Genomic DNA, 26,578 nt, shown 5'->3' on the forward strand with positions numbered 1-26,578 from the left:
AGTGAAAAAGATTTTGTGTGATCGGGGCCTGAACATGAAGGAGGGTGAAAGGAGGGCAAGAAATAGAGTGAATTGGAGCGATGTGGTATACCGTGGTTGACGTGCTGTCAGTGGATTGAATCGGGGCATGTGAAGCGTCTGGGGTAAACCATGGAAAGCTGTGTAGGTATGTATATTTGCGTGTGTGGACGTATGTATATACATGTGTATGGGGGGGGGGGGGGTTGGGCCATTTCTTTCGTCTGTTTCCTTGCGCTACCTCGCAAACGCGGGAGACAGCGACAAAGTATAATATAAATAAATAATATATATATATATATATATATATATATATATATATATATATATATATATATATATATATATATATATATATATATTTATATATATATATATATATATATATATATATATATATATATATATATATATATATATATATATATATATATATATATTTTTTTTTCATACTATTCGCCATTTCCCACATTAGTGAGGTAGCGTTAAGAACAGAGGACTGGTGAGGGAATATCCTCACCTGGCCCCCTTCTCTGTTTCTTCTTTTGGAAAAAAAAAAAAAAAAAAAAAAGGAAACAGCATGAAGGCAAGCAAGTATGTATATGTACATGTGTATATATGTATATGTCTGTGTATGTGCATGTATATGTATGCATATCTTGATATGTATATGTGCCATTTATGTATATATATGTGTATATGAGTGGATGGGCCATTCTTCTGTTTCCTGGCACTACCTCACTGATGTGGGAAACAGCAACAAAGTATTATACATAAAATAAATAATATATATATATACATATATATATATATATATATATATATATATATATATATATATATATATATATATATATATATACATAAAATAAAGCCTACTGACTTCACTGCATTCTAAAGGTAATCAAAAACAATATTTCATGCTTCAAGCAACATTAAAGCATTATGAAGGAACAAAAATAATTGGAAGTTGTCAGCATAACTAATGCTTATTGAGTATACAGGCTAGGTGTAAATACAATGTCTCTTTTTATAGCTGTGGAGGCTGCCTCCATTTTCTCGCGAAGGTTAGGATCTCCAATGATGTGTGCAGCATTCTTAACATCCTTAAGAGTTTCATCTAAGCGCTGGATGCACTTTACAGTGATTCCTTCCTGAACATCTGTCAACTCCATTATTTTGCTAAATGGTAACCCACTTGCCCATTGATATACCACCTCTGTTAATCCAAAGTTGAACTGATCTACAAAATCACCAACTGGCTCTGGAAGGCCACACTCCTTCTGGATTTTCCCAATGTTTTCTGCCACATCCTTGAACTTGTTAATTCCTTTCTCTAGTTCTGGTGTTAGAGTTGGTTTACTACAATTTTTCTGTTGGAAGACCATACTAGATAATAAGGCAGCTACTATTTCTACTGGGCTCTCTGCAAACACATTTTCAAGAACTAGTTCAGTTACCATTAATTCATGGTTACCCATCTCACATGCTACTCGACCTTTCAGTGTGACTGTATTGTTATTTTCAATGTACCCAAGCCTTTTAAGCACCTTGATCCTCATCTGGTATTCAGGATGTAGCTGAAGAGCCTCTTCTGACATGAGGAACTTAAGACGTCCAATTCTTTCCTTTAAGTTATACCTAACAAAGGTGTGACTAAAATGCTCTTTAAATTGTGTACATTCTAAACATGATCGCTCCATAACTTTTGATTTCAGCACTTCTAAGGTTTCAATCTGAAGTACTGCTTTTATCTCCCTGACTCCAAGATCCTTTGTTAAGCTGAGAATAGAGATATTCTCCCCACCTGACTCATTCAAACGTTGTAGCTCACCGACTACATCCATAACAGACTGCGTAGGTGGGTCATTTCTAAATCGAGGAATTTCTCGTTTTTTGATATTATCAATTACTTTTTCCGCATTAACCTTTATAGTTTTATTTGTAATGGCTGCCAAATGTTCAGGACTAATCTCTAGGCACATGTGCTCTGAAGTGTCTTCTAGTACTTCAAACTTTTCTTGGCAAGCTGAATAGGCTTCTTTTGTCTTGAGTTCTTCTGCCAAAAAAGAGGCATTTTCACTTCTACCTTTCAAGATAAAAACTGTCAATTTATTGTTAACCTTAGTATCAATTTTCAGCAGGCATGCTAGATACAACTGATATTGTTTGTAACATATGATAATAATTCTTCCTGGAGTCATTACCCTCATGACACCAGGATATACAAATAAGGATTTAAATATCATCTTGCGTTGATCCACATATTCCTTTGCAGCTATATAATAGTCTTCTATGTCTTTACACATCATGCATTGAAATTCAGGCTCTTTGCTCAGTTTCACTTCAGCTAACCTTAGTTCAGTCTCATACTCACTCTGATGTGCCATTTGTACAGCTTCTGAGAATGACCTTTTCATCATATCCTCAACACTGAAGCTCTCAACACGCAAAATATTTAGAATCATTGAATACGTTAGCTTGAACTGGGACTCTAACTTAGTAGGCTTCCCTAACATCATGCGATGAAGGTTAGACATCTCAGGTACATCATTCTTACAAAGTATAATTACTGTTCCAGTAGTGTCCAAACCTCTGCGCCCAGCACGCCCAGCCATCTGGATGTACTCACTAGGTACCACATCACGGAACCCTGTTCCATCATGTTTTCTGATAGAATCAAACACCACACATCTTGCAGGCATGTTTACACCCATTGCAAATGTTTCAGTGGCAAATAAAAGTTTCACAAGACCTTTTGCAAAAAGCATTTCTACAACTTCTTTCAAGATAGGAAGAATCCCACTATGATGAACACCAATTCCTTTCATTAGTAAACTTCGCATATAAATCACCTGAGGTAGCTCTTTATCTGTTCCTTGAAGTCTGTCTATACACCTTTTAATAAAAGCATGAATCTCTCCCTTTTCCCTGTTTGTGGTTAAGTCTTGGCTCATCAGCTGATTAGCATTACTGTCACATCGTTTCTTAGACAGAGTGAATGCAACAATTGGTAGCAGGTCTCTCCTACTCAAATGATCAATTAGTCCAATCCACATATTTCTCTCTTGTTTTTCTCCCATGTGCTGTTTACCATGCTTTGGTCCCTGAGTCTGCTGATTTTTCTTTCTTTCATTCTTTGCAGCCAATGCAGCATTGTATCCTTTTGTGAGGAAATTACCACTGGCATCTACCAACAAGAAGCGTTCATCCTTGCTCTTCCCGCCAGTACCAGTGTACAAATAGTGTTCTAATGGGACGGGACGCTTGCTAGTGCTAATAACATATATCTTACGTTTCTTGATCCTACCAATCCAGTCTGCAAACTCAATGGTGTTGGGTACTGTTGCAGAAAGTAAGACAATATTTACAGTACTTGGCAACATTATAAGTACCTCCTCCCACACATGACCCCTCTCCGCATTGTTAATATAATGAACTTCATCAAAAATAACCCATTCCAAATCTCTTATCAAATCACTACCATTATACAGCATTGACTGCAATATTTCTGTTGTCATGATTAAACATGATGCCTTTGGGTTAATTTGAATGTCACCTGTTAAAAGTCCTACATCATCAAATTTAATCTTGAAGTCTCTGTACTTCTGATTTGAAAGTGCCTTGATTGGAGAAGTATATATTGCCCTTGTCATATGCTTCAGAGTTAGTGCTATAGCATACTCTGCTACTACTGTTTTCCCTGCTGATGTGTGTGCAGCTACAAATACGCAATCATGTTTTTCCAAGTGCAAAATAGCTTGCTTCTGAAAAATGTCCAATTCAAATGGGTATGTACAAGCAGGGTTGGGAACTTGTGAGTTATACTCATCAACTGGAGCATTAACATCAATATTTTCTACCCATTCTGTACCTTGTTCTTGTACAGGTGAGTATTTGGGGGGCTCACTGATATTCAACACAAACTCTTCCTTCTTCGGGGGAGCCTCAATGTTGAAATTCTTTACCAGAGTAGTATCTTCTTCATTCAATCCTTCCAAAGTTAAATTCAGCTCTTTACTTGGAGCCTTTTCTTCCTTCTCATCAAATATTTTCAGTACACTCTCATCTACTTTCAACATATCTGTTATACTAACAACCATTTCAGTTGCCTTCTGCACGGGTTTCTCTTCCTCTTTCTCAGGCACCTTTTCAGGTTTTTCAAAGGTCATTCCTCTAGAAAGCTTTGGATGTTTTGCTATGTAGTTCTCGCTATCTAACTGAAACTCTGCTTCAACTGACTCCTTAACAAGGACTGGTTCAGGAAATCCCCCTGGCCAAAAAGGGAAATTAGTAGAGGAACCCCTGACAGTTTCCTCTGGAGGACCAGGGGCTCGCCTCATAGATGATGAATTCTTAGCTGTGGCTCCCGCATCCTTGTTTAAAACTTCACGGAGTCCGGTAATGTCACCGGTGGCTGGGTCACGTTCTACCTCAAGACATGTGCTTGGGGGAAATAGAGATATACTATACAGACGAATGGGTTCTGGTTTCCTTGGGAACCATCTTCGAGAATGAACAGGGTCATGGATTGGCAGCTCCTCTGGAGTTATGAGATATTCTTCTATTTGTTCCTTTAGGCTCGGTAGAACTGGAGGCAGGTTGCCCAAGAGCCTTCCAAGGCAGTCCATGGTATCCTACAAATCCTGAAAAGATGTCCTTTATCAATATGTCATTAAAGAATATGTTCACATGAAGGTTAACTGAATAACAATATGAATGAATTATTGTAACAAAATGCATAAAAAAGATGAACAGATTTGTTCATGAGTTATTCCCAAAATCTAAAGATATATCTAAATTATATAAAGGCCAAACTATTTTCAGAAAATACCTATACCATCAAACTGTACAAGTTTTTGTATAAAATATTTTTATGCACCGATTCTCCAGCACTCTTGGTTCCAAAGCCTTGTCGGATTAACCAATTTGCCAGACCAATCGTGGTCATGTAATAGTAATTCATCAACACACCTCTAACCCACTAATTATACATCTCCCATGTGTCTAAAGTATACCATGGACTGCTAAAAATTTTATTTAAACAAACATTACATGTTTAAGCACCCTAAGATGGTAAGTCTGTCTTTAGATTGTTTGAATCCAGCGGCGTATCCAGGGTATGGAAGGAAATGCAGATGCCCTGGACGCCACTTGCAGGGGGTGCCAGTGGCGTGATGGCATCCTCGATCCAGACAATGATTCGAAACTTAAAGATTTAAATTTCTTGACCATGAAAACATATCTTTGGCATTTGGAATCATATTGATATCATTATTAGTTCAATAGTTATTCACAAAAACTGATATTTCCGTAATGGCTTCCTGGATCCAGAATGATTCGGATCACTCCCAAAATCTAATCAATTGTGTCATTTCTGACTTTCCCTGAAAATTTAGTCAAAATTTGTTCATAAGTTTTGTTGAAAGTTGCTCACAAACAAACAAATGCCAATAAAAACATAATCTCCTTGGCAGAGGTAATGAAAACAAAAAATATTGGTGTCATATGTTTGAACAGGGGTGCAATTTCAGTGCTTGCCATAGGCACTATTTCCCCAAGACAGGACTCTGTTTGAATCATGTGGGGTCTTCTTTGTCTTCAGCAGAAATGGTAGATGGCTGCAACATCACGGTGGATGGATAGGAATGGCAGCAGATTATAATACTATCAATATAGCTGTAGAGAGCTAAGTGGGATGGGAGGTTGGAATGAGGTTAATCTTCTATAATTGTTTAACTTTTATATTCTATACTCTGCATTTTCCTTCATATACTGCTGTAAATCTTGATATCATTAAATGACTTATGATGCTGAAGTTAATGCTCCACAAATGACAATGTATTCTCTGAGTGCTACACTGTCATGAAAAAAATCAGCCAATATCAAAAGCCAATATCAGTGCTTAATTAAAACAGACTTTTACACTTAAGATTCTTTTAGGTTGAATAGATGTCAAGGAAGCGACGTCGCCAACCAGGTCAGGACCATATTCTGAAGTCATGCAACCTACTGTTACATACATGAAGTCCTGCTAGAGGGGAATATCAGTTGTCCTGGGGGTTAAGGCGACCTGGCCAACCAGGTCAGGACGATATTCTGAAGAGATGCAACCTAATGTTACATACATAAAGTTAAGCTGGAGGGGAACATAACATGTCCTGGGGGGTGAGGCGACCTCGACAACCAACACAATATTGAACCTTATCATCCATCTGACAGCCCGGTTAATACATACAGATCACCCATTATCTTTTGACATTAACTTTACTTTGTGCACTACAATTTGATCCTTACCTCTCCACAGACTCCGTGTCGTATCTATAGTCTCCAACAATGGCTGGTGGGTGTAAAATATGACGGTATAAGAGCCGGTGTGATGCAGGTCATGCAGCAGCAGCAGCAGCTCACGTTGAGCCCCACCAAACAGCTGACACCTCCCAGTGCCTCATATAGTGACACCACAACAAACACAAGCAAATCTTGCCATTTAAAGAGAAAAACAATTCGCACCCCGCAAAAAACAACGTTTAATAATAGCCATGTGCATTCCGACACTTGCTCATCGTTGAAATAGAATTATACAATGTGTACAAGTGGTTTAATATGGAAAAATAGACGGGAATGTACCTGAATTGTACGTGAGGCGGGAAGAAGGACGCAGGCGCAGTGGTGGTGAGGGCCAGGTAAACACGGCGTCCCAATCCCTCCACACTACATTATATCTCATAATTAAACGACAATTTCACCCAACTTTTTTGAAATATTATTATTATTTCATCCTCATAGAGCAATGATTAAATTTTTTCTCATGACTGATGCATTAATATGGAGCTAATGTGCACGTCACGTACAATGTTTATGGAGTCATGTATCCGAACAAGTTAAGAGTGTTCCATGTAAGAGACATTGATCACTACAAGTAAAGACAATAAACTTATAAAATGTTTGAGTCTATAAGAAAAAATATACAGACCGTCCAGGACGGAATAACGGCAGGGTGAGTTAGTCTAACTTCATAAGGTGATTAGTAATCTACAGTAGTATATAAGACATGTCATACATAGTCAATTGATCTTGAATATTATTTCTTCAGCCACTTCAGTGAATTCTCATTAAATAGCTTCAGGTGAATTTATATCTTGAACCTTATTCAGCCATGCTTCTTTTCTAAATTAAATTAAGTTACGATTTTTAAAATTTTTGATTGGTTGTCGTACAGCTTGATGTTTATGTACCATTAAACATTATCCCATGTCGTAGGTATTTATTGTATTATAATTTGATTAAACTATTTGTTTTCTGTAAACTTCAACTTTAACAAGTTTCAGGAAGCTGAATTGGATTTATGTGTTGATATATATATTTTTTTGTTGAGGACAGATTTTATTCATGTGGACAGTTAGTATCTTTTTTATTCTTTATTTTCTTTACTACTTTATTGAGATAGAATCAGAAACACATGAACATAGGCCTTATTTGCTCACTCCACACTCTATCTGCATAATACATCAGAACTAGAAATTACCATCCATAGCTAAGCCTTACAGACTTCTCCATGGTTTGCTATGACTGCATCATGAACTCATCTTTACCCAATCACCAGAAAGTCGTCCTCATGAGATACATTTCTTTACGTCTTTCTCTCTGTTCGTACATGCCTCATCTTCTCCTGAGAGTGCAAGCCTTATTACCTCAAAGTCCCCATTTTCCAACCTTCCATCCTTCCTAGTTTCCTTTCACTTTTGATCTTTTGTTACTATTTCTACACTCATCTTCACCACATGTCTGGACCAAGCCAACACTCTCAGTCATATGGCACTGTTTTTTATGGTAAACTTACATCACGTATCCTTCTGAGGAATTTAGTTACCAGCTTAGACACATACCATTCCTCCGTGTTCAGGGCCCAAGACTTGTTTCCATACAGCATTGTTTGGACTAATATATATATACTTAACCATCTGTGCCCTGTATATGACAGCAGTTGGAATGCTGGGGCTGAAGTGAGCCAGGTGTTAGGAGAAGACTAAGATTTGAGAAGTGCTTTGAGAAGTGTTCAAAAGGAGATGCCGTTGTTAGTTGTGACAAAGTTGGGTATATTTGAAGGTATAGCATTTCCAATGGTGTTGAATTGATGCAAGTCTTCGGCTGCAGAATAACTGAAGCAAGGGGATGTGTTGAAAGTGAAATGCCTGAAGACATTATGTGGTGTGACGCTAGTTGACTGTGTAAGAAATGACAGTGCAAGAGCAAAATGCAGTCTGAATGAGAGTTAACTGGGGTGTACTGAAAGGGTTTAGATGCATGAAGAGGATGAGTGAAGAAAGACAGACTTAGAAGATCTGCATGTCAGAAGTGGAGAAAGCTAGGGAGAGGGGGAAACTGAAAAGGAGATGGTAATGGGGTTAGAGCATTCATGGGGGGTAAAAGGCATGCATGGGACAGGATGAATTGTATCATTGTGATATGTGGGAGTGATGTACTGTTAGTGAGCTGAATAAGGATATTTGCATCTGTCAGGGAAAACCAGGGAATAGTCTGTGGATGGTGTGGGCTGGTTTTGGTGCATTTTGTATGAGAGCTAGAGAGTGAATGTGAATTATTCATCTATATTTGGAACTACCTTACTAAGGAAGGAAACAGCAAACAAGAATGGAAAATAGAAACTTTAGGTTTATTTCCTTCAGTGCTTATAACTGTTCAGTTTTCATATCCCCCAGTGAAGTTTTCTTCCAATGTTGCTTCCAGACATTTTTTTTCTGGTTCAGTGAAGAGTATTTTCATGCTTACTGAATTAGGGATATTTATAATGATGAAAAGAAAAGGATATCCTATAGGATAGGGGATAGGGGAGAAAGAATACTTCCCACATATTCTCTGCGTGTCGTAGAAGGCGACTAAAAGGGAAGGGAGCAGGGGGCTGGAAATCCTCCCCTCTCAGTTTTCTTTTTAATTTTCCAAAAGAAGGAACAGAGAAGGGGGCCAGGTGAGGATATTCCTTCAAAGGTCTAGTCCTCTGTTCTTAACGCTACCTTGCTAATGCGGGAAATGGTGAATAGTATGAAAGAAAAGAAAAGAAAAGCAATACAAAAGTCAATTTGAGCTTGCAAAATTCATGCATAAGCTCATGCACAATCTCCATTACAGGTAAGAGTGAACATTGGTTCCACCATACCTACTCAATTGTGATTTATTGTTTCTGCACACTTGGCAACTAGAGAATGTATGTGAGTGAATGAGGCCTTTTCTTTGTCTGTTCCTGATGATACCTTGCTAGCATGGGAGATGATGACCAAGTATGGTTTTCTTTCATCTTGTCATAATCGATATAATTTACACATACTGCATGATACCTCCCTCTCTGATATCTGCAAGGTAGATGTGAAGGTATTTGGCTCCTATGTGTGTCCATTCCCAGAGCTTGGCCTTGAAATTGTGGCAGAAAACCTTAGTGTGTATGCTGTGTGTATGGATTGAGAGGCTGCCTAGACATACTAATATATACTAGTGGGGAGGTGTAAGAGTTAATAGAGATTTGCTTGAGGTTGAGAAAATATCTTGCGATAATTATTATGTATTCTGTTTATATGAATGATTTATTTGATATATTTTTGTTTTATCTAAAGGCTGCAGAGGCTGTCAGTGGGAGAACGATCTTCTACGACACCAACTGAGTCTCATGTGAACCTTGCTGCTGGATCTGACCTTCTGCAGATGTACCAGACACAGTGGGCCACTATGCATCACATGGCAGAACAGAATGCCAAAGTTGCTCAGGTGAGCTCCTGTTTGATGCAGAACATTGTGAATTGTTTGTACACTATTGTAGTGGTGACTGGAACTATAAGATGGTTCATTTTATTAAGGAAATTTGAGTTGAATGCATGATTACAGTGTGCTGTTTTTGTAAAAGTATTTGAAGAAGTTCTGTGTTAAGTTTATTTTATTGATTTGTTTTCTTTTTTATAATGAATTGACCTTGAACACATTGTCTGAACACATTGTCAGGTAAGGGTGCTGGGGTTCCTAGCCCTGGAAAATAAATTTCTGCAAAAGTTCCCTTTGGTCCACTTGATGTGAATGGGAATGGAAGTGGTGAGAATAGAATTGTTAATGATAAAGTAAATTTTGGAAATAGTGTGACGGTTATGATGTATTGGAAATGTTTACTAGAACAATACCTGGAAGTTAGAGTATGTTTTGTATGCTTTTTATTCATATATTCAGACTTTGATTGGGATGTAACTGATCATCCATGGCCTGAAACAAATGACCTGTGTTTTACAAAAGACTAATAGCTGATATCATCATCATTTGAATATTTATTGTGAAAGACCAGAGGAAAAAAGGTGTTTTCTAAGCACATCACCCTCACTCCTGGCTTACTTAGTAATTTAGATATTTTTCGTGCATGGAAAACCATGGCTGTTAAAGGATTCCTTTATGTATTGTTGTTATCCAGCTAGACTCTAAATTTCTGTCAAAAAGAGAAAACTAACTCATTCATTGTTTTCATTTGCATTTTGCATCAATCAGTTTATGATCACACAGGAGTGACTGCTAGATGGAGCACTAGATTCCTATATTTTTTCTTTATTTTACATACTAGGCTGCTACTCATTATTCTTACATAGGAACTTTTATTATGCATGGATAATTTGCATTACACCCAGATAATGTTTGTCATTAGCAGGCCTTAGTTATATAGAAGCTATGACTCAGATATCATAGGTACAGGTTGAGTATTCCTTATCTGAAATGCCTGGGACCAAACGTGTTATAGATTTTGGACTTTTTGGATTTTGGAATATTTACATATCCATGCTGGGAATGCGTGGGAAGTATTCTCTCTCCCCTATACCAGGGATGTATATTTATTAAAAAAGGGGGTGACTTTATTGTTGATTGGTTGGTAAGGATATTCACTGTATGTATGGATCATGGTGAAGTGTCAGAGGATTGGCGGAATGCATGCATAGCGCCATTGTACAAAAGCTAAGGGGATAAAAGTGAGTGTTCAAATTACAGAGGCATAAGTTTGTTGAGTATTTCTGGGAAATTACATGGGAGGGTATTGATTAAGAGGTTACGTAAAGGCATGTACAGAGCATCAGATTGGGGAAGATCAGTGTGGTTTCAGAAGTGGTAGAGGATGTGTGGATCAGGTGTTTGCTGTGAAGAATGTGAGAAATACTTAGAAAAGCAGATAGATTTGTATGTAGCATTTATGGATTAGAGAAGGCATATGATAGGATTGATAGAGATGCATTGTGGAAGATATTAAGAGTATATGGTGTGGGAGGTAAGTTGCTAGTAGCAGTGAAAAGTTTTTACCAAGGATGTAAGGTATGTGTACGAGTAGGAAGAGAGGAAAGTGATTGTTTCCCAGTGAATGTCAGTTTGCAGCAGGGGTGCGTGATGTCTCCATAGTTGTTTAATTTGTTTAAGGATGGGGTGTTTAGGAGGTGAATGCAAGAGTTTTGGAGAGAGGGGTAAGTATGCAGTCTTTTGTGGATGAGAGGGCTTGGGAAGTGAGTCAGTTGTTGTTCGCTAATGATACAGTGCTGGTGGCTGATTTGGGTGAGAAACTGCAGAGGTTGGTGACTGAGTTTGGTAAAGCGTATGAAAGAAGAAAGTTGAGAGTAAATGTGAATGAGAGCAATATTATTAGGTTTGGTAGGATTGAGGGACAAGTTAATTGGGAGTTGAGTTTGAATGGAGAAAAGCTGGAGGAAGTGAAGTGTTTTAGATATCAGAGAGTGGATTTATCAATGGATGGAACCATGGAAGCAGAAGTAATGCACCAATACCAGAGCTCCCTGTCCACATCCAGGTCCCACAGACCTTTCCATGGTTCACCTCAGATGCTTCACATGCCCTGGTTCAGTCCATTGATAGCCTGTCCACCATGGTATACCACGTCGTTCCAATTCACTGTATCCCTTGCATGCCTTCCACCCTCCTGTATGTTCAGTCCCATGATTGCTCAAAACCTTTTTCACTCCACTCTTCCACCTCCAATTGGGTCTCATGCTTCTTGTTCCCTCCACCACTGACACATATATCCTCTTTGTCAGTTTGTCATCACATTCTTTCCATATGTCCAAACCATTTCAACACACCCTCTTATGCTCTCATCAACCACACTCTTTATTTTCACACATCTCTCTTACCCTTTCTGTGTATGTGTATCTGTTTGCATGTATATGTGCATATGTTGATATGTATATGTGTGTATGGGCATTTGTTTGTACATGTGTGTGTGTGTGTGTGTCGGTGAGCGGATGGGCCATTTTTTGTCTGTTTCCTGGCACTGCCTCACTGACTGTGACTGGAGCCTTCTGCATAAATAAACTACTGCATAATGTGTCTCCTGATGTTCATGCCTAATATTCATACCTACTACTTCTGCCTAAAATTCCCACTTAGTGTTCCTTTGTACTATTTCCACCTATTGTTTCTACCAAATGCTCCTTCCTAATGTTCCTACCTACTGCTTCTAACTACCGTTTTTCTGAAAGGCAGGGCTAACACATAGCACTCTCTGCAGGAAATCTAGTTTTGAGGAATGAGTTGTGTTAAGGGTTGTCAAGTGTTATGTGTGACAAGGAGAGATTTTAAGTTTGTGGACTGAATGCCAGCAGTCCATGTATGGGTAAGCCAGAAAGAAGACAGGTGCCTGGGTCAGAGAAGTACAACTTGACATCTACTAAAGTGCTGACCCATTATGCAGCCATCACTAATTCTTCTAATACCCAAGCGGGTAGTACTGGTAATATACCTCCCCAGTCAGTGGCTGCATACCAGTTACTACCTACCTTGTACTTACACCTTGTCACAGTACTAAAGAAATCTCTCCTTTCTGTTTTGATGCTTAGTAGACCATTGCTTTGTGCATTAATCACATTTTTTCCATACTGTTCACAGATAGTTTTTGAAGTTGAAGACTTAGATATATTTTGATAATCTTAACAAATTTTGTTTGCAGAATATTGATAGTGCAATAACAACACTGGCAGATGAGTGTGAAAATCAGCACAGCCAGATGGCAGAGATCCACTCCCTTTTAGCACATTTGCCTAACATCATGGCTCAGTTACATTCCATGTTGGCTACTATAGGTGAGTTGACTGAGCTTATGGTAAGTTGCTTTTGCTAGTATTATAACTAATATCAAACACTATGTATTCCATTATGTAGCTCAGCTTGTTAACAGTTACAGTTTCAATTTGTAGATTGCCAGCCCATTCAGTGGAAAATGGAGTAACGTTAATCATAGCCTTGATAGTTCATAAAGATGTTGGAATAAGTTGGAAAAATGGTTGAAAAGGTTTGATAAACAGTGAAGTCTTATATGCTGAGAATTTTGATTGAGAAGATCTCAGTAGTGTATGGAAGTTCACCTGTAACTTAGGGAAATAGAAAGGAAGAGTTACTGGAGGGAGAGAAATGGTGGAAGAGTGTGTGGAGTGGTGTATGCAAGGGAGGCATGTAAGGACAGGGATAAGTGGAGATTCTTTTGCTTCTAGAAAAACTCAGAAAGATTTCTACAGATAATGAGTGAGTGAGGGTTAATGAATGACTGCATAGCAACTGTAGGTTTTGAAGATCTTGCATGGGCTGCCTGGCTTTAAGTAGGACTAATTAAAGTGCGGTTAGATTATCTGGTAGTGGAAAGTCTATTAATAAAAGAATTTAAGATTTTAAATTTAGGTAGTAGTTGGTAGGCAGCCATTGACCAGGGACGTATATTACCAGCACTACCCTCCTGGGTATTAGGAGGGTTAGTGACGGCTGTGTAGTGAACCAGTGCTTCAGTAGTTGTCAAGTTGCACTCCTTTGACGCAGGTAGCTGTCTTTTCTTTCTGCCTCACCCATATGTGGACTACTGGCATTCTGTCCACAGACATTCAGTCTCTCCTTGTCATCCATAACACTAGACAACACTTAACTCACACAGCTCATTCTTCATAACTGTAAATTTTACTGTGGTGAGCACTGTATGCTAGCCCTGCCTTTTGGCTAAATGGTAGGAGCAGTAGATAGAAGTAGTAGGGAAGAACATTTAGGGAGGAGCATTAGGTAGAAGGTTTAGGTAGAGGTAATAGAGAGGAACATTAAGCATGAGCTTTAGGTTGAGGTAGTCAGTAGCAACATTAGGTAGGAACCTCTGCAAACACTGCGCTAGAGTTGCCCTCTGCTAGTGGCCCTTTAAGGGTGAGGCACTAAAGGCTAAGAAGCAGCACTAGAGTTCACTCATATGGAGACTGTATTGCTGTGGCCACCCCTTGAAGTGGTTAGATTGGAGAACAGGCATCAGAGATATAGATAGATAGATTTAAGATTTAAAATTCCAACTTGTATGTTCCTTGAGTATTGCAGGCACCAACACTTGATCCATTATTGACAATGGGTCAAGCATCAGTCTTCATGGAGTCTTGGCTCAAAATTTATTGTTCAAAATATTGAACAGTAATTGGTGAATGATACAATATATTATGTTTTTCATATATTTCCCTACACAGTTGTCTTGTGTAGGTTCTTGCCTATTGCATGAGTAAGGTAAAATATATGAAAAGATAAGTGAAAGAGGTGGAATTCCATTGTAGTTCATTACTGCCTACCATTCAAAGTTTTTTTTTTTTTTTTTTTTTTTTTTTTATACTTTGTCGCTGTCTCCCGCGTTTGCGAGGTAGCGCAAGGAAACAGACGAAAGAAATGGCCCCCCCCCCCCATACACATGTACATACACCCGTCCACACACGCAAATATACATACCTACACAGCTTTCCATGGTTTACCCCAGACGCTTCACATGCCTTGATTCAATCCACTGACAGCACGTCAACCCCTGTATACCACATCGCTCCAATTCACTCTATTCCTTGCCCTCCTTTCACCCTCCTGCATGTTCAGGCCCCGATCACACAAAATCTTTTTCACTCCATCTTTCCACCTCCAATTTGGTCTCCCTCTTCTCCTCGTTCCCTCCACCTCCGACACATATATCCTCTTGGTCAATCTTTCCTCACTCATTCTCTCCATGTGCCCAAACCATTTCAAAACACCCTCTTCTGCTCTCTCAACCACGCTCTTTTTATTTCCACACATCTCTCTTACCCTTACGTTACTTACTCGATCAAACCACCTCACACCACACATTGTCCTCAAACATCTCATTTCCAGCACATCCATCCTCCTGCGCACAACTCTATCCATAGCCCACGCCTCGCAACCATACAACATTGTTGGAACCACTATTCCTTCAAACATACCCATTTTTGCTTTCCGAGATAATGTTCTCGACTTCCACACATTTTTCAAGGCTCCCAAAATTTTCGCCCCCTCCCCCACCCTATGATCCACTTCCGCTTCCATGGTTCCATCCGCTGACAGATCCACTCCCAGATATCTAAAACACTTCACTTCCTTCACCATTCAAAGTATTCATGCTATATTTGGTGAATGATATAGTACTTAGTGTTTTTCGTATGTTTTTTTGCATAGTTCTCTTCAGTTGGATCTTACCTGATTCAGCGATTGATAATAAATCACTTATTCAAAAAACTATCGTGAAAATGGATGCACAAAATGGAATTGCTACGTAGAACATGAATGCTTGGGATTTCAGAGGTTTATTTTTTTTTTGATTGTCAGGACTCACGTAGCATACTATGAAATAAACATTGAAATGTTACAGCAGTAATTGAGATGATATTGTATTTTACGACTGATTCTAATGAAATTTCAATCAAAGATTTTGTCTCTTATTAAGATAAACAAGGTTATTAGGTTTAGCAGGGTTGAGGGGCAGGTTATATCTCTGATGCCTGTCCCATCTTGAGCTCCCTCAAGGGGGTGGCCATGGCAATAGTCTCCATAATTAATGAACTCCAGTGCTGCTTCTTAGCCATTAGTGCCTCACCCTTAACAGGCAACTGGCAGATTGCAGCTCTAGCACAGTGTTGGCAGAGGCTGCTACCTAATGTTGCTATTGACTACTTCCACCTAATACTCCTGCCTAGTGTTCTTACTGCTTCTACCCAATGTTTCTACCTAATGCTCCTGCCTAAATGTTCCTACCAACTACTTCAACTATTGTTTCTACCATTTTGTCAAAAGACAGGGCTAGCACATAGTGCTCACCACAGGAAAATCTAGTTATGAAGAATGAGTTGTGTGAGTTAAGTGTTGTCAAGTGTTATATATGACAAGAAGAGGTTGTATGTATGTGGACAGAATGCTAGATAGATAGATAGATAGATAGATAGATAGATAGATAGATAGATAGATAGACAGACAGACAGACAGACAGACAGACAGACAGACAAAGACAGACAGAGACAGACAGACAGACGGATAGACAGACAGACAAGTTAGTTGGGGTGTGAGTTTGAATAGAGAATAATTGGAGGAAGTGAAGCGTTTTAATTACCAGGGAGTGGACATGGCAGCAAATGGAGCCATGGAAGTGGAAGTGTCTTGAGTAGGTGGGGGGTTGAAGATTCTGCGAGCACTGAAGAATGTGTTGAAAGAGAGATTGTAATCCGAGTGGGCAAGAATGGTTATGTTTGAATTTGTAGTTGTCCCAACATTATTATATGGATGTGAGGCATGGGCTATAGATAAGTCTGTGCAGAGGAGGGAGGATGTGTTGGAAATTAAATGTTTGAGGACAAAATGTGGTGTGGGATGGTTTGATTAAGTAATGAGATGATAGTAGGAAGAGTGTGATTGAGAGAGCAGAAGAGGATGTGCTTAAATTGATTTAGACATATGGAGAGGATATTTGAGAAAAGGTTGACAGAGAGGAACCTCTGTGTACAGTGGTCATAGTGGTCATCACTGTATGTATCTACAGTAACCTCTGTGTGAGGTGGACAGTGGTCATCACTGTATGTATCTACAGTATCCTCTGTCTGAGGTGGTCATAGTGGTCATCACTTTGTCAGAAGTGGAGGGAACATAGATAATGTTGAGACTAAATTGGAGATGGAAGGATGGAATAAAAAAGATTTTGAGTGATCAGTGTGTAAACATGCAGGAGGGTAAAATTCATGCTGGGATAGGAGTGAATTTGAACATTGTGATATATGGAGGTTGACATGCTGTCAGTGGACTGAACCAGACATATGAAGTGTCCAGAGTGAAGCATGGAAAGGTCTGTGTGGCCAATTTGTGTATAGGGAGCTCTGGTTTCGGCTCATTACACAAGACAGCTAGAGACTGAATGTAAGCAGTCAGGTATGAAAGTGTGGTCTTACAGGGAAAGGCTAGAGGCCTCAAATTTTCCATCCTTGGAAAATAGAATTGATTGGTGACTTGATCATGGTGTTTAAGTTTCAAAGCATTGATGACAGTGACGGTTATCAGTTTTTTAGTGATGTAGGGATATAACAATCTGAGGATTTAAGATTAGATTATGCAAGAAACTTTGTAAGAAAAAGTATGTGAAGAATCATTTTTCTTATGAGAGTGATGCATGAATAGACTAGAATGACTGAAGACATGGGTATTGCAGACAGCATACAGAAATTTAAGATTTTGTATGATAGCAGAGAGTGCTCAACTGTTGGGATCCCATAAGTGTAAAATTCTCACCCCATACGGTATAGATAGTTACCAGTAATTACAAAGTTGATTCCAGAAATAGAAGGTTGGATGGATTGTTCATATCTGGACTGCCTAAAGGCATTTGATATTGAACTGCATGGGAGGCTGATTAAGAAGCTGGACCACTTGGCAGAAATAAGGTGAGGCTGGATCAGTGGGCAGAAATAAGGTGGAGACATCTTCAGTGGATAGAAGATTATCTTTGTGAAAGGGAGCAAAGGACATAGGAGAGCTTTCTCAAAATGGGTTGAAGTCACAAGTGGATTGCTTCAGGGTTTTGTTCCGGGACCATTACTCTCCTTGATCTATGTGAATGACTTACCAGAAGGTGTGAACTCCTTCCTGAATATGTTTGCCAATTACGAGACTGTTGATTGGCCCCAACACCAAATCTGGTCCACTATAAGCAATGATTTATGTGTATATGTTGAATATATTACTATAATTTTTCTTTGAATCAACCACCAGTGCTGGTGGCTGATTTGGTTGAGAAAATGCAGAAGTTGGTGACCAAGTTTGGTGAAGTGTGTGAAAGAAGAAAGCTGAGAGTGAATGTAAATAGGAGCAAGGTTGTTGGGTTCAGTGAGTTGAGGGACAAGTAAATTGGGAGGTGGGTTTGAATGGAGAAAGGCTGGAGGAAGTGAAGTGTTTTAGATGTCTTGGAGTGGATTTGGCAGTGGATAGAACCATGGAAGTGGAAGTGAGTCACAGGGTGGGGGAGGGGGCGAAAGTTCTAGGAGCATTGAAGAGTGTGTGGAGGGCAAGAACGTTGTCTTGGAGAGCAAAAGTGGGTATGTTTGAGGGAATGATAGTTCTAGCAATTTTATATGGTTGTGAGACGTGGGCAATGGATGGGGTTGTGCAGAGGAGGGTGGATGTGTTGAAAATTAGATGTTTGAGGACAATATGTGGTGTGAGGTGGTTTGATCGAGTAAGTAATGAAAAGGTGAGGGAGATGTGTGATGATAAGGAGGGTGTGGTTGAGAGAGAAGAGGTGTGTTGGAGTGGTTGGTCACATGGAGAGAGTGAGTGGGAAAAGATTGACAAGGAGGATATATGTGTCAGAGGTTGAGGGAACGAGGAGAAGTGGGAGACCAAATTGGAGGTAGAAGGATGGAGTGAAAAAAGATTTTGAGCGATCTGGACCTGAACATACAGGAGGGTGAAAGGCATGCAAGGAATAAATTGAATTGGAATGATGTGGTATACCAGGGTAGATGTGCTGTCAATGGCTCGAACCAGGGCATGTGAAGCGTTTGGGGTAAACCATGGAAAGTTTTGTGGGCCTGGATGTGGAAAGGGAGCTGTGGTTTCAGTGCATTACACATGACAGTTAGAGTATGAGTGTGGACGAATGTGGCCTTTGTTGTCTTGTCCTAGTGCTACCTCGCATGCACGTGGGGGGAAGGGGGTGTCACTTCATGTGTGGTGGGGTGGCGGTGGGAATGGATGAATTCAGGCAGCATGTATGAATATGTTCATGTGTATATATGTATATGTCTGTGTGTGTATATGTATGTATATGTTGAAATTTATAGGTATGTATGTGTGCGTGTGTAGGCATTTATGTATATACATGTGTATGTGGGTGGGTTGGGCCGTTCTTTCGTCTGTTTCCTTGCACTACCTCGCTAACGCGGGAGACAGTGACACAGTATAATAAACAAAAACTATTGCTAATTTTTCTTTGAACAGGTTCTATGCGAGGACTCTTTGAGGAGGTTGAAGGTGGCCTCTTGGCTCTTGAGGACTTGGATGAAGAACTTTCCCTTCAGGAACAAACACTTGACCTACGGTTAAGCCTTGCTTTGGCACGGGAAAAACACACACATAGGCTTAATGTTCTTAAAGGTAAGTTTTATATTTAGAGAACAGTTAAATTTACTCAGTTGGGTAGTTTCTTGACTTGGTTTTAGTGTATTATCTGGTTAATACAATCTTTACTCATACTTTGTACCAATATGATGTTATAGTAGTATCCATTCCACTTAGTTTTCACTTGTATCATTTGAAATCTAACATACTGGATTTCATCATAGTAGAAATGTAAAAAGTAAGTTATATAGAAAGTTTTGCTGAGATATCTCCCTTTATCAAGGAATGAGGGAGAAAGAATGCTACCCTTGGATCTCCAGCATGTCATAGAAGGCAACTGAAAGGGATGGGAGTGGGAACTGTAAACCTTCCCTTCCTTGTACTTCAATTTCTAAAAGTGGGAACAGAAGAGGGAGCCAGTTAAGGGACAAATGCTCATCCTCCTTGAAGGCTGAGGCAGGGGTGCTTGAATGTGCATGGGTGTAACCATGATAAGAAGAGTGAGTTAGGTGGTATGTTTGGGAACAGAATTGTGGATGTTCTAGTCCTGAGCGAAACAAAGCTCAAGGGTAAGGGGTATGAATAGTTCAGGGATTCCCCTGTAGAAAAAGATTAGGATTGATTTGAAGGTGGGAACAAAGGATTGGGTGGCACTTTAGCTGAAGGAGGAATTTTTGGGATGTATCAACTCTTGGCTTTATGGACGTCAGTTAACTGATATATAGCAGGGTGCTACAAATGCCTATCAACATACTTAATTTCACAGCACAAGATGGATTCTGTGTTTATTGTAAGCTCTTTTGTGCTGCCAAAGCTAGTATCCCAGACAATAGATGAATCACAGGAGCTGTCTTGAGGTTTTGGAAACCTATTCTTGATCATAATGTGTAGTTGTGTGCTTTTTCTAGGGCCTCATTGAGTCTTTGGTGCTCATTCTTACCTGTAGCACCCACTGTCATGCTCCAACCACAGCCATACCAAATTAGGATTTGCTAATATGGTGAATAATGTATTTTGCATACATTAAAAATGTTTAACTCATAATTCTTAAGAAAAAACAATGGTTTTGATAGTTTTTCTGCACAAAATCGTGCAAAGAGAGTATGTTACACAAAGGAGGCTTGTGCAACGTATATGCTTTAGGATTGATCAGTCTGGTAGCTAATGTGCTTTTCATAAACTAGTAATAGTTGTCTTGATTCTTGAAATAAAAGATGTTTATATTTTCTATATATTTTTCATTAAAAAGATTTTTTTCTTGTGCACTGGAGATGCCAAAAGAGAAGAAAAAAGAAAATCAGTTGCACACCAAAAGAGTTGAAGAATATAAGAAAGTGAGTTCCAGGTTGATGTAGATGAGAATGAAAGTGGATATGGAAGATGGGTGAGAGTCAGCATTTATGCATCTGGTATGGAGAGGAGTAAGGAAGAGAGGCAAGTGTTCTGGGAGGATCTGACTGAGTTCGTCAGCCATTTTGATGCAAGTGGTGGGAGATTTTGAATGCAAGAGTGGTTGATGTGGCTGTAGAGGGTATAATTAAGGGCTTGGGATACCCAGTGTAAATGAAGATGGTGAACATCTTGTTGAGTTATATCTTGAAAGTGAAATGGTTGTTGGGAATACTTTGTTTAACCCTTAAATATCCTTCACATATCATATGATGGTTTACAGTCACCTGTAACATACATCATATGATATTAGATTCCTGTGCTACTGTTTTGAATTGTGCACTAACTTTAGCATTCATAAAATGCATCACATATCCAAGTAGGCCTCCTCACACCACCTATGCCTCACTCAGGTCCTCAGCAGAATCTGTTGGCATAGTGGACTCATCCAGCGCTGTCTTTCAGAACCATCTATTTCCCTTGGTACAGGTGGTGTGAGAGAGAAGTTTAGTGCAAAGAAGTATTAGTGAAGCTGAACCAGCCAAACAGTTTTAGAATTAGAATATACGCATTTCTGGATGTAGTGAAGGTACTGATCTGAAGCTTAGTTAGACATTATCATTATTGATATAGTTATTATTATTATTAATATTATTATTAATTCTTTTATGTACGTAGAAGAACAGGATGCATTAGAGAAATGAAAAACTTAACATTTGTCCTAAGTCCTCTTGAGGACTTTTAAATCAATACTGTGTCAGTAAATTGACAAACATAGCCATGGCTTTCATGTGTACAGTGAGGGTGATTAGGATGATACTGCAGTGTTACTTTTAGTAATAATTGAATATATTAGAAGGCTACAAAGAAAAGCAAAAGGTGGAACACAGTAGCATGTTATTTCTTGGATCTGTAAGTGAAGCTCTCAAAATTTACTGATAGTCTCTCACCCCAACTCTCATTTGCCCTTTTTTTCACCTCTCGCACCTTTCTCTTGACCTCCTGTCTCTTTCTTTTATACTTCTCCCACTCAATTGCATTTTTTCCCTGCAAAAATCGTCCAAATGCCTTTCTTCTCTTTCACTAATACTCTTACTTCTTCATCCCACCACTCACTACCCTTCTAAGCAGCCCACCTCCCACTCTTCTCATGCCACAAGCATCTTTTGCGCAATCCATCACTGATTCCCTAAATACATCCCATTCCTCCCCCACTCCCCTTACTTCCATTGTTCTCACCTTTTTCCATTCTGTACACAGTCTCTCCTGATACTTCCTCACACAGGTCTCCTTCCCAAGCTCACTTACTCTCACCACCTTCTTCACCCCAACATTCACTCTTCTTTTCTGAAAACCCATACTAATCTTCACCTTAGCCTCCACAAGATAATGATCAGACATCCCTCCAGTTGCACCTCTCAGCACATTGACATCCAAAAGTCCCTCTTTTCCGCACGCCTGTCAATTAACACGTAATCCAATAACGCTCTCTGGCCATCTCTCCTACTTACATAAGTATACTTATGTATATCTCGCTTTTTAAACCAGGTATTCCCAATCATCAGTCCTTTTTCAGCACATAAATCTACAAGCGCTTCACCATTTCCATTTACAACACTGAACACCCTCATGCATACCAATTATTCCCTCAACTGCCACATTACTCACCTTTGCATTCAAATCACCCATCACTATAACCCGGTCTCGTGCATCAAAACCGCTAACACACTCATTTAGCTGCTCCCAAAACACTTGCCTCTCATGATCTTTCTTCTCATCCCAGGTGCATATGCACCAATAATCACCCACCTCTCTCCATCAACTTTCAATTTTACCCATATTAATCGAGAATTTACTTTCTTACATTCTATCACATACTCCCACAACTCCTGTTTCAGGAGTATTGCTACTCCTTCCCTTGCTCTTGTCCTCTCACTAACCCCTGACTTCACTCCCCAGACATTTCCAAACCACTCTTCCCCTTTACCCTTGAGCTTCGTTTCACTCAGAGCCAAAACATCCAGGTTCCTTTCCTCAAACATACTACCTATCTCTCCTTTTTTCACATCTTGGTTACATCCACACACATTTAGGCACCCCACTCTGAGCCTTCGAGGAGGATGAGCACTCCCGCGTGACTCCTTCTTCTGTTTCCCATTTTAGAAAGTTAATACAAGGAGGGGAGGATTTCCGGCCCCCGCTCCCGTCCCCTCTAGTCGCTTTCTACGACACGCGAGGAATACGTGGGAAGTATTCTTTCACCCCTATCCCCAGGGATAATATACATATATATATACACACACACACACATACATATATATACATATGAAAAATGTAAGAAACAATTTAGAAAACAAACTTTTAGCTTGAAATGAATGAAAAAATGAACGTCACATAATGGTTCAACCTCTGGCTATGGAAAAGGAAATGTACAATTTATTCACACAAACGTCAATAGCAGTTCTCATCAATTTCACCACTGAATCAATAAGCTTCAGTGTCTAAGCTACATTTTTCTCCAACTTCACTATTTTCTTGTCAAAACACCATGCATGAAAACTATCACTCCAGTAACACAACTATAAACATTTACTTCCCCTTTAAAAAGTTCTGGGGAAGTCTGTCTCGATACACTGCAGCGAGGCGACGCGACGCTGACACAATCACTGTCACAATATCACTTCTGCCTCCTTCCAAGCGTTGTTTCAGGGAATAATTCCGGGTTGCTGTTTACCAGCAGTTAGCGCAAAAGCGATGGTTCTGGTCTTGCAGTTGCTTTCATGCTGACTGAGAGGCCCCGAGAGCGCCACAAAGGGGTGGGTGGGGTTAGGGTTGAGGGTACACATGGCGCCGCCGACCGAGATACGCTACTGGTGCCATCGTCTTAAACTCTGGACTCTCTTCTTCTTTTCATGAATACGGCATCCAGCGCAACCTTCGGGTGGCAGGTGTAGCTTAACCTTCGGGTGGCAGGTGTAGCTTAACCTTCGGGTGGCAGGTGTAGCTTAACCTTCGGGTGGCAGGTGTAGCTTAACCTTCGGGTGGCAGGTGTAGCTTAACCTTCGGGTGGCAGGTGTAGCTTAACCTTCGGGTGGCAGGTGTAGCTTAACCTTCGGGTGGCAGGTGTAGCTTAACCTTCGGGTGGCAGGTGTAGGTGACATATTGATTAGATGATTTATTATAGATATGTTCTTTGTTTTATATGGAATGCTGATTTTATTGATCCATTAATGTCATGCTTATTCTTTTTGAATCATTTTCCTACCTCTGTCGTCTTTTTTTTTTTCCAAGAACACATCTATCATGTCTTTCAAGAGGTCCCAGTATATTCAAAATGTGCTTGCAGCCGATCAGGTTTATACTAATCCTGCTGAAGTGCAGATTCTCCCTTGTATATCAGTGAAATATGTAAAATAGAGTTGATAGAGATGCTCTGTGGAAGGTATTAAGAATATATGGTGTGGGAGGAAAGTTGTTAGAAGCAGTGAAAAGTTTTTATCGAGGATGTAAGGCATGTGTATGTGTAGGAAGAAAGGAAAGTGATTGGTTCTCAGTGAATGTAGGTTTGCGGCAGGGGTGTGTGATGTCTCCATGGTTGTTTAATTTGTTTATGGATGGGGTTGTTAGGGAGGTAAATGCAAGAGTTTTGGAAAGAGGGGCAAGTATGAAGTCTGTTGGGGATGAGAGAGCTTGGGAAGTGAGTCAGTTGTTGTTCGCTGATGATACAGCGCTGGTGGCTGATTCATGTGAGAAACTGCAGAAGCTGGTGACTGAGTTTGGTAAAGTGTGTGGAAGAAGAAAGTTAAGAGTAAATGTGAATAAGAGCAAGGTTATTAGGTACAGTAGGGTTGAGGGTCAAGTCAATTGGGAGGTGAGTTTGAATGGAGAAAAACTGGAGGAAGTGAAGTGTTTTAGATATCTGGGAGTGGATCTGGCAGCGGATGGAACCATGGAAGCGGAAGTGGATCATAGGGTGGGGGAGGGGGCGAAAATTCTGGGGGCCTTGAAGAATGTGTGGAAGTCGAGAACATTATCTCGGAAAGCAAAAATGGGTATGTTTGAAGGAATAGTGGTTCCAACAATGTTGTATGGTTGCGAGGCGTGGGCTATGGATAGAGTTGTGCGCAGGAGGATGGATGTGCTTGAAATGAGATGTTTGAGGACAATGTGTGATGTGAGGTGGTTTGATCGAGTGAGTAACGTAAGGGTAAGAGAGATGTGTGGAAATAAAAAGAGCGTGGTTGAGAGAGCAGAAGAGGGTGTTTTGAAGTGGTTTGGGCACATGGAGAGAATGAGTGAGGAAAGATTGACCAAGAGGATATATGTGTCGGAGGTGGAGGGAACGAGGAGAAGAGGGAGACCAAATTGGAGGTGGAAAGAAGGAGTGAAAAAGATTTTGTGTGATCGGGGCCTGAACATGCAGGAGGGTGAAAGGAGGGCAAAGAACAGAGTGAATTGGAGCGATGTGGTATACCGGGGTTGACGTGCTGTCAGTGGGTTGAATCAGGGCATGTGAAGCGTCTGGTGTAAACCATGGAAAGCTGTGTAGGTATGTATATTTGCGTGTGTGGACGTATGTATATACATGTGTATGGGGGGGGTTGGGCCATTTCTTTCGTCTGTTTCCTTGCGCTACCTCGCAAACGCGGGAGACAGCGACAAAGTATAATAAAAAATAATATAAATGTAAAATATGACCTTTACTCAACTCCTATTGCTGAGGAGATTTCAATGCTCAGTATTTCACTTGGCACTACTCTCACACCTATAATCCCCAAAGTGAATTACTCATAAGCCAAATACAACCTCTTGGTATCCTCAACCTACATAAGCACCCAACCAGTTTTATACTCTTCCTGTTGAAGCTTGAATGCCCCTTATATCAATGACATTTTGTATATTTTATCTTTACTGCCATTATCCAGGTTCTGTCTCATTAACACCAATGGTTTTCTATAGATCTCTTTAAAATTTTTAAGAAGAATGCTGGAATTTCATCTGATGTTGTTGCTGAGTTATCTCTTACTTTATCTGTTGCTTTCATATCTCAGTTATGGTACTTTAACATCTGTGAAAGCATTCTTGACATATTTTTTTTTTTTTTTTTTTTTTTTATACATCGTCGCTGTCTCCCGTGTTTGCGAGGTAGCGCAAGGAAACAGACGAAAGAAATGGCCCAACCCCCCCCATACACATGTACATACACACCTCCACACACGCAAATATACATACCTACACAGCTTTCCATGGTTTACCCCGGATGCTTCACATGCCTTGATTCAATCCACTGACAGCACGTCAACCCCTGTATACCACATCGCTCCAATTCACTCTATTCCTGGCCCTCCTTTCACCCTCCTGCATGTTCAGGCCCCGATCACACAAAATCCTTTTCACTCCATCTTTCCACCTCCAATTTGGTCTCCCTCTTCTCCTCGTTCCCTCCACCTCCGACACATATATCCTCTTGGTCAATCTTTCCTCACTCATTCTCTCCATGTGCCCAAACCATTTCAAAACACCCTCTTCTGCTCTCTCAACCACGCTCTTTTTATTTCCACACATCTCTCTTACCCTTACGTTACTTACTCGATCAAACCACCTCACACCACACATTGTCCTCAAACATCTCATTTCCAGCACATCCATCCTCCTGCGCACAACTCTATCCATAGCCCACGCCTCGCAACCATACAACATTGTTGGAACCACTATTCCTTCAAACATACCCATTTTTGCT

General features: G+C 40.0%; 3 protein-coding genes across 4 annotated transcripts in view; 1 reads left to right on the top strand and 2 right to left on the bottom strand.

Moving 5' to 3' along the window:
• Orc5 (origin recognition complex subunit 5) overlaps positions 1 to 6,701 on the bottom strand; it is a 61,983-nt gene extending 55,282 nt beyond the window's left edge. The window contains exon 1 of the mRNA XM_071695775.1: positions 6,649 to 6,701. The gene's annotated coding sequence lies outside the window, so the exon portion shown is untranslated. The remainder of the gene's footprint in view (positions 1 to 6,648) is intronic.
• On the bottom strand, positions 483 to 6,542 carry tst (superkiller complex helicase subunit twister). Its single transcript, XM_071695774.1, has 2 exons — positions 6,316 to 6,542; positions 483 to 4,664 (listed from the first exon to the last, which is right to left on the bottom strand). The coding sequence occupies exon 2, from the start codon at positions 4,647 to 4,649 to the stop codon at positions 1,008 to 1,010; it is 3,642 nt and encodes a 1,213-aa protein (XP_071551875.1). The 5' UTR covers positions 4,650 to 4,664; positions 6,316 to 6,542; the 3' UTR covers positions 483 to 1,007.
• Positions 6,569 to 26,578, top strand: part of LOC139766831 (dysbindin protein homolog) — a 28,193-nt gene continuing 8,183 nt past the window's right edge. Inside the window, exons 1-4 of one of the 2 annotated variants that reach the window (XM_071695777.1) lie at positions 6,569 to 6,704; positions 9,648 to 9,798; positions 13,010 to 13,142; positions 19,330 to 19,485. In XM_071695777.1, the coding sequence (XP_071551878.1) occupies positions 9,736 to 9,798; positions 13,010 to 13,142; positions 19,330 to 19,485 (352 nt within the window). In that variant the 5' untranslated portion in view covers positions 6,569 to 6,704; positions 9,648 to 9,735. Of the gene's footprint in view, positions 6,705 to 6,738; positions 7,019 to 9,647; positions 9,799 to 13,009; positions 13,143 to 19,329; positions 19,486 to 26,578 lie in introns of those variants that run through there. The other variant, XM_071695776.1, reaches the window with a different exon arrangement.

Source organism: Panulirus ornatus, chromosome 58 (assembly GCF_036320965.1).
Source record: "Panulirus ornatus isolate Po-2019 chromosome 58, ASM3632096v1, whole genome shotgun sequence".
Lineage (NCBI taxonomy): Eukaryota > Metazoa > Arthropoda > Malacostraca > Decapoda > Palinuridae > Panulirus > Panulirus ornatus.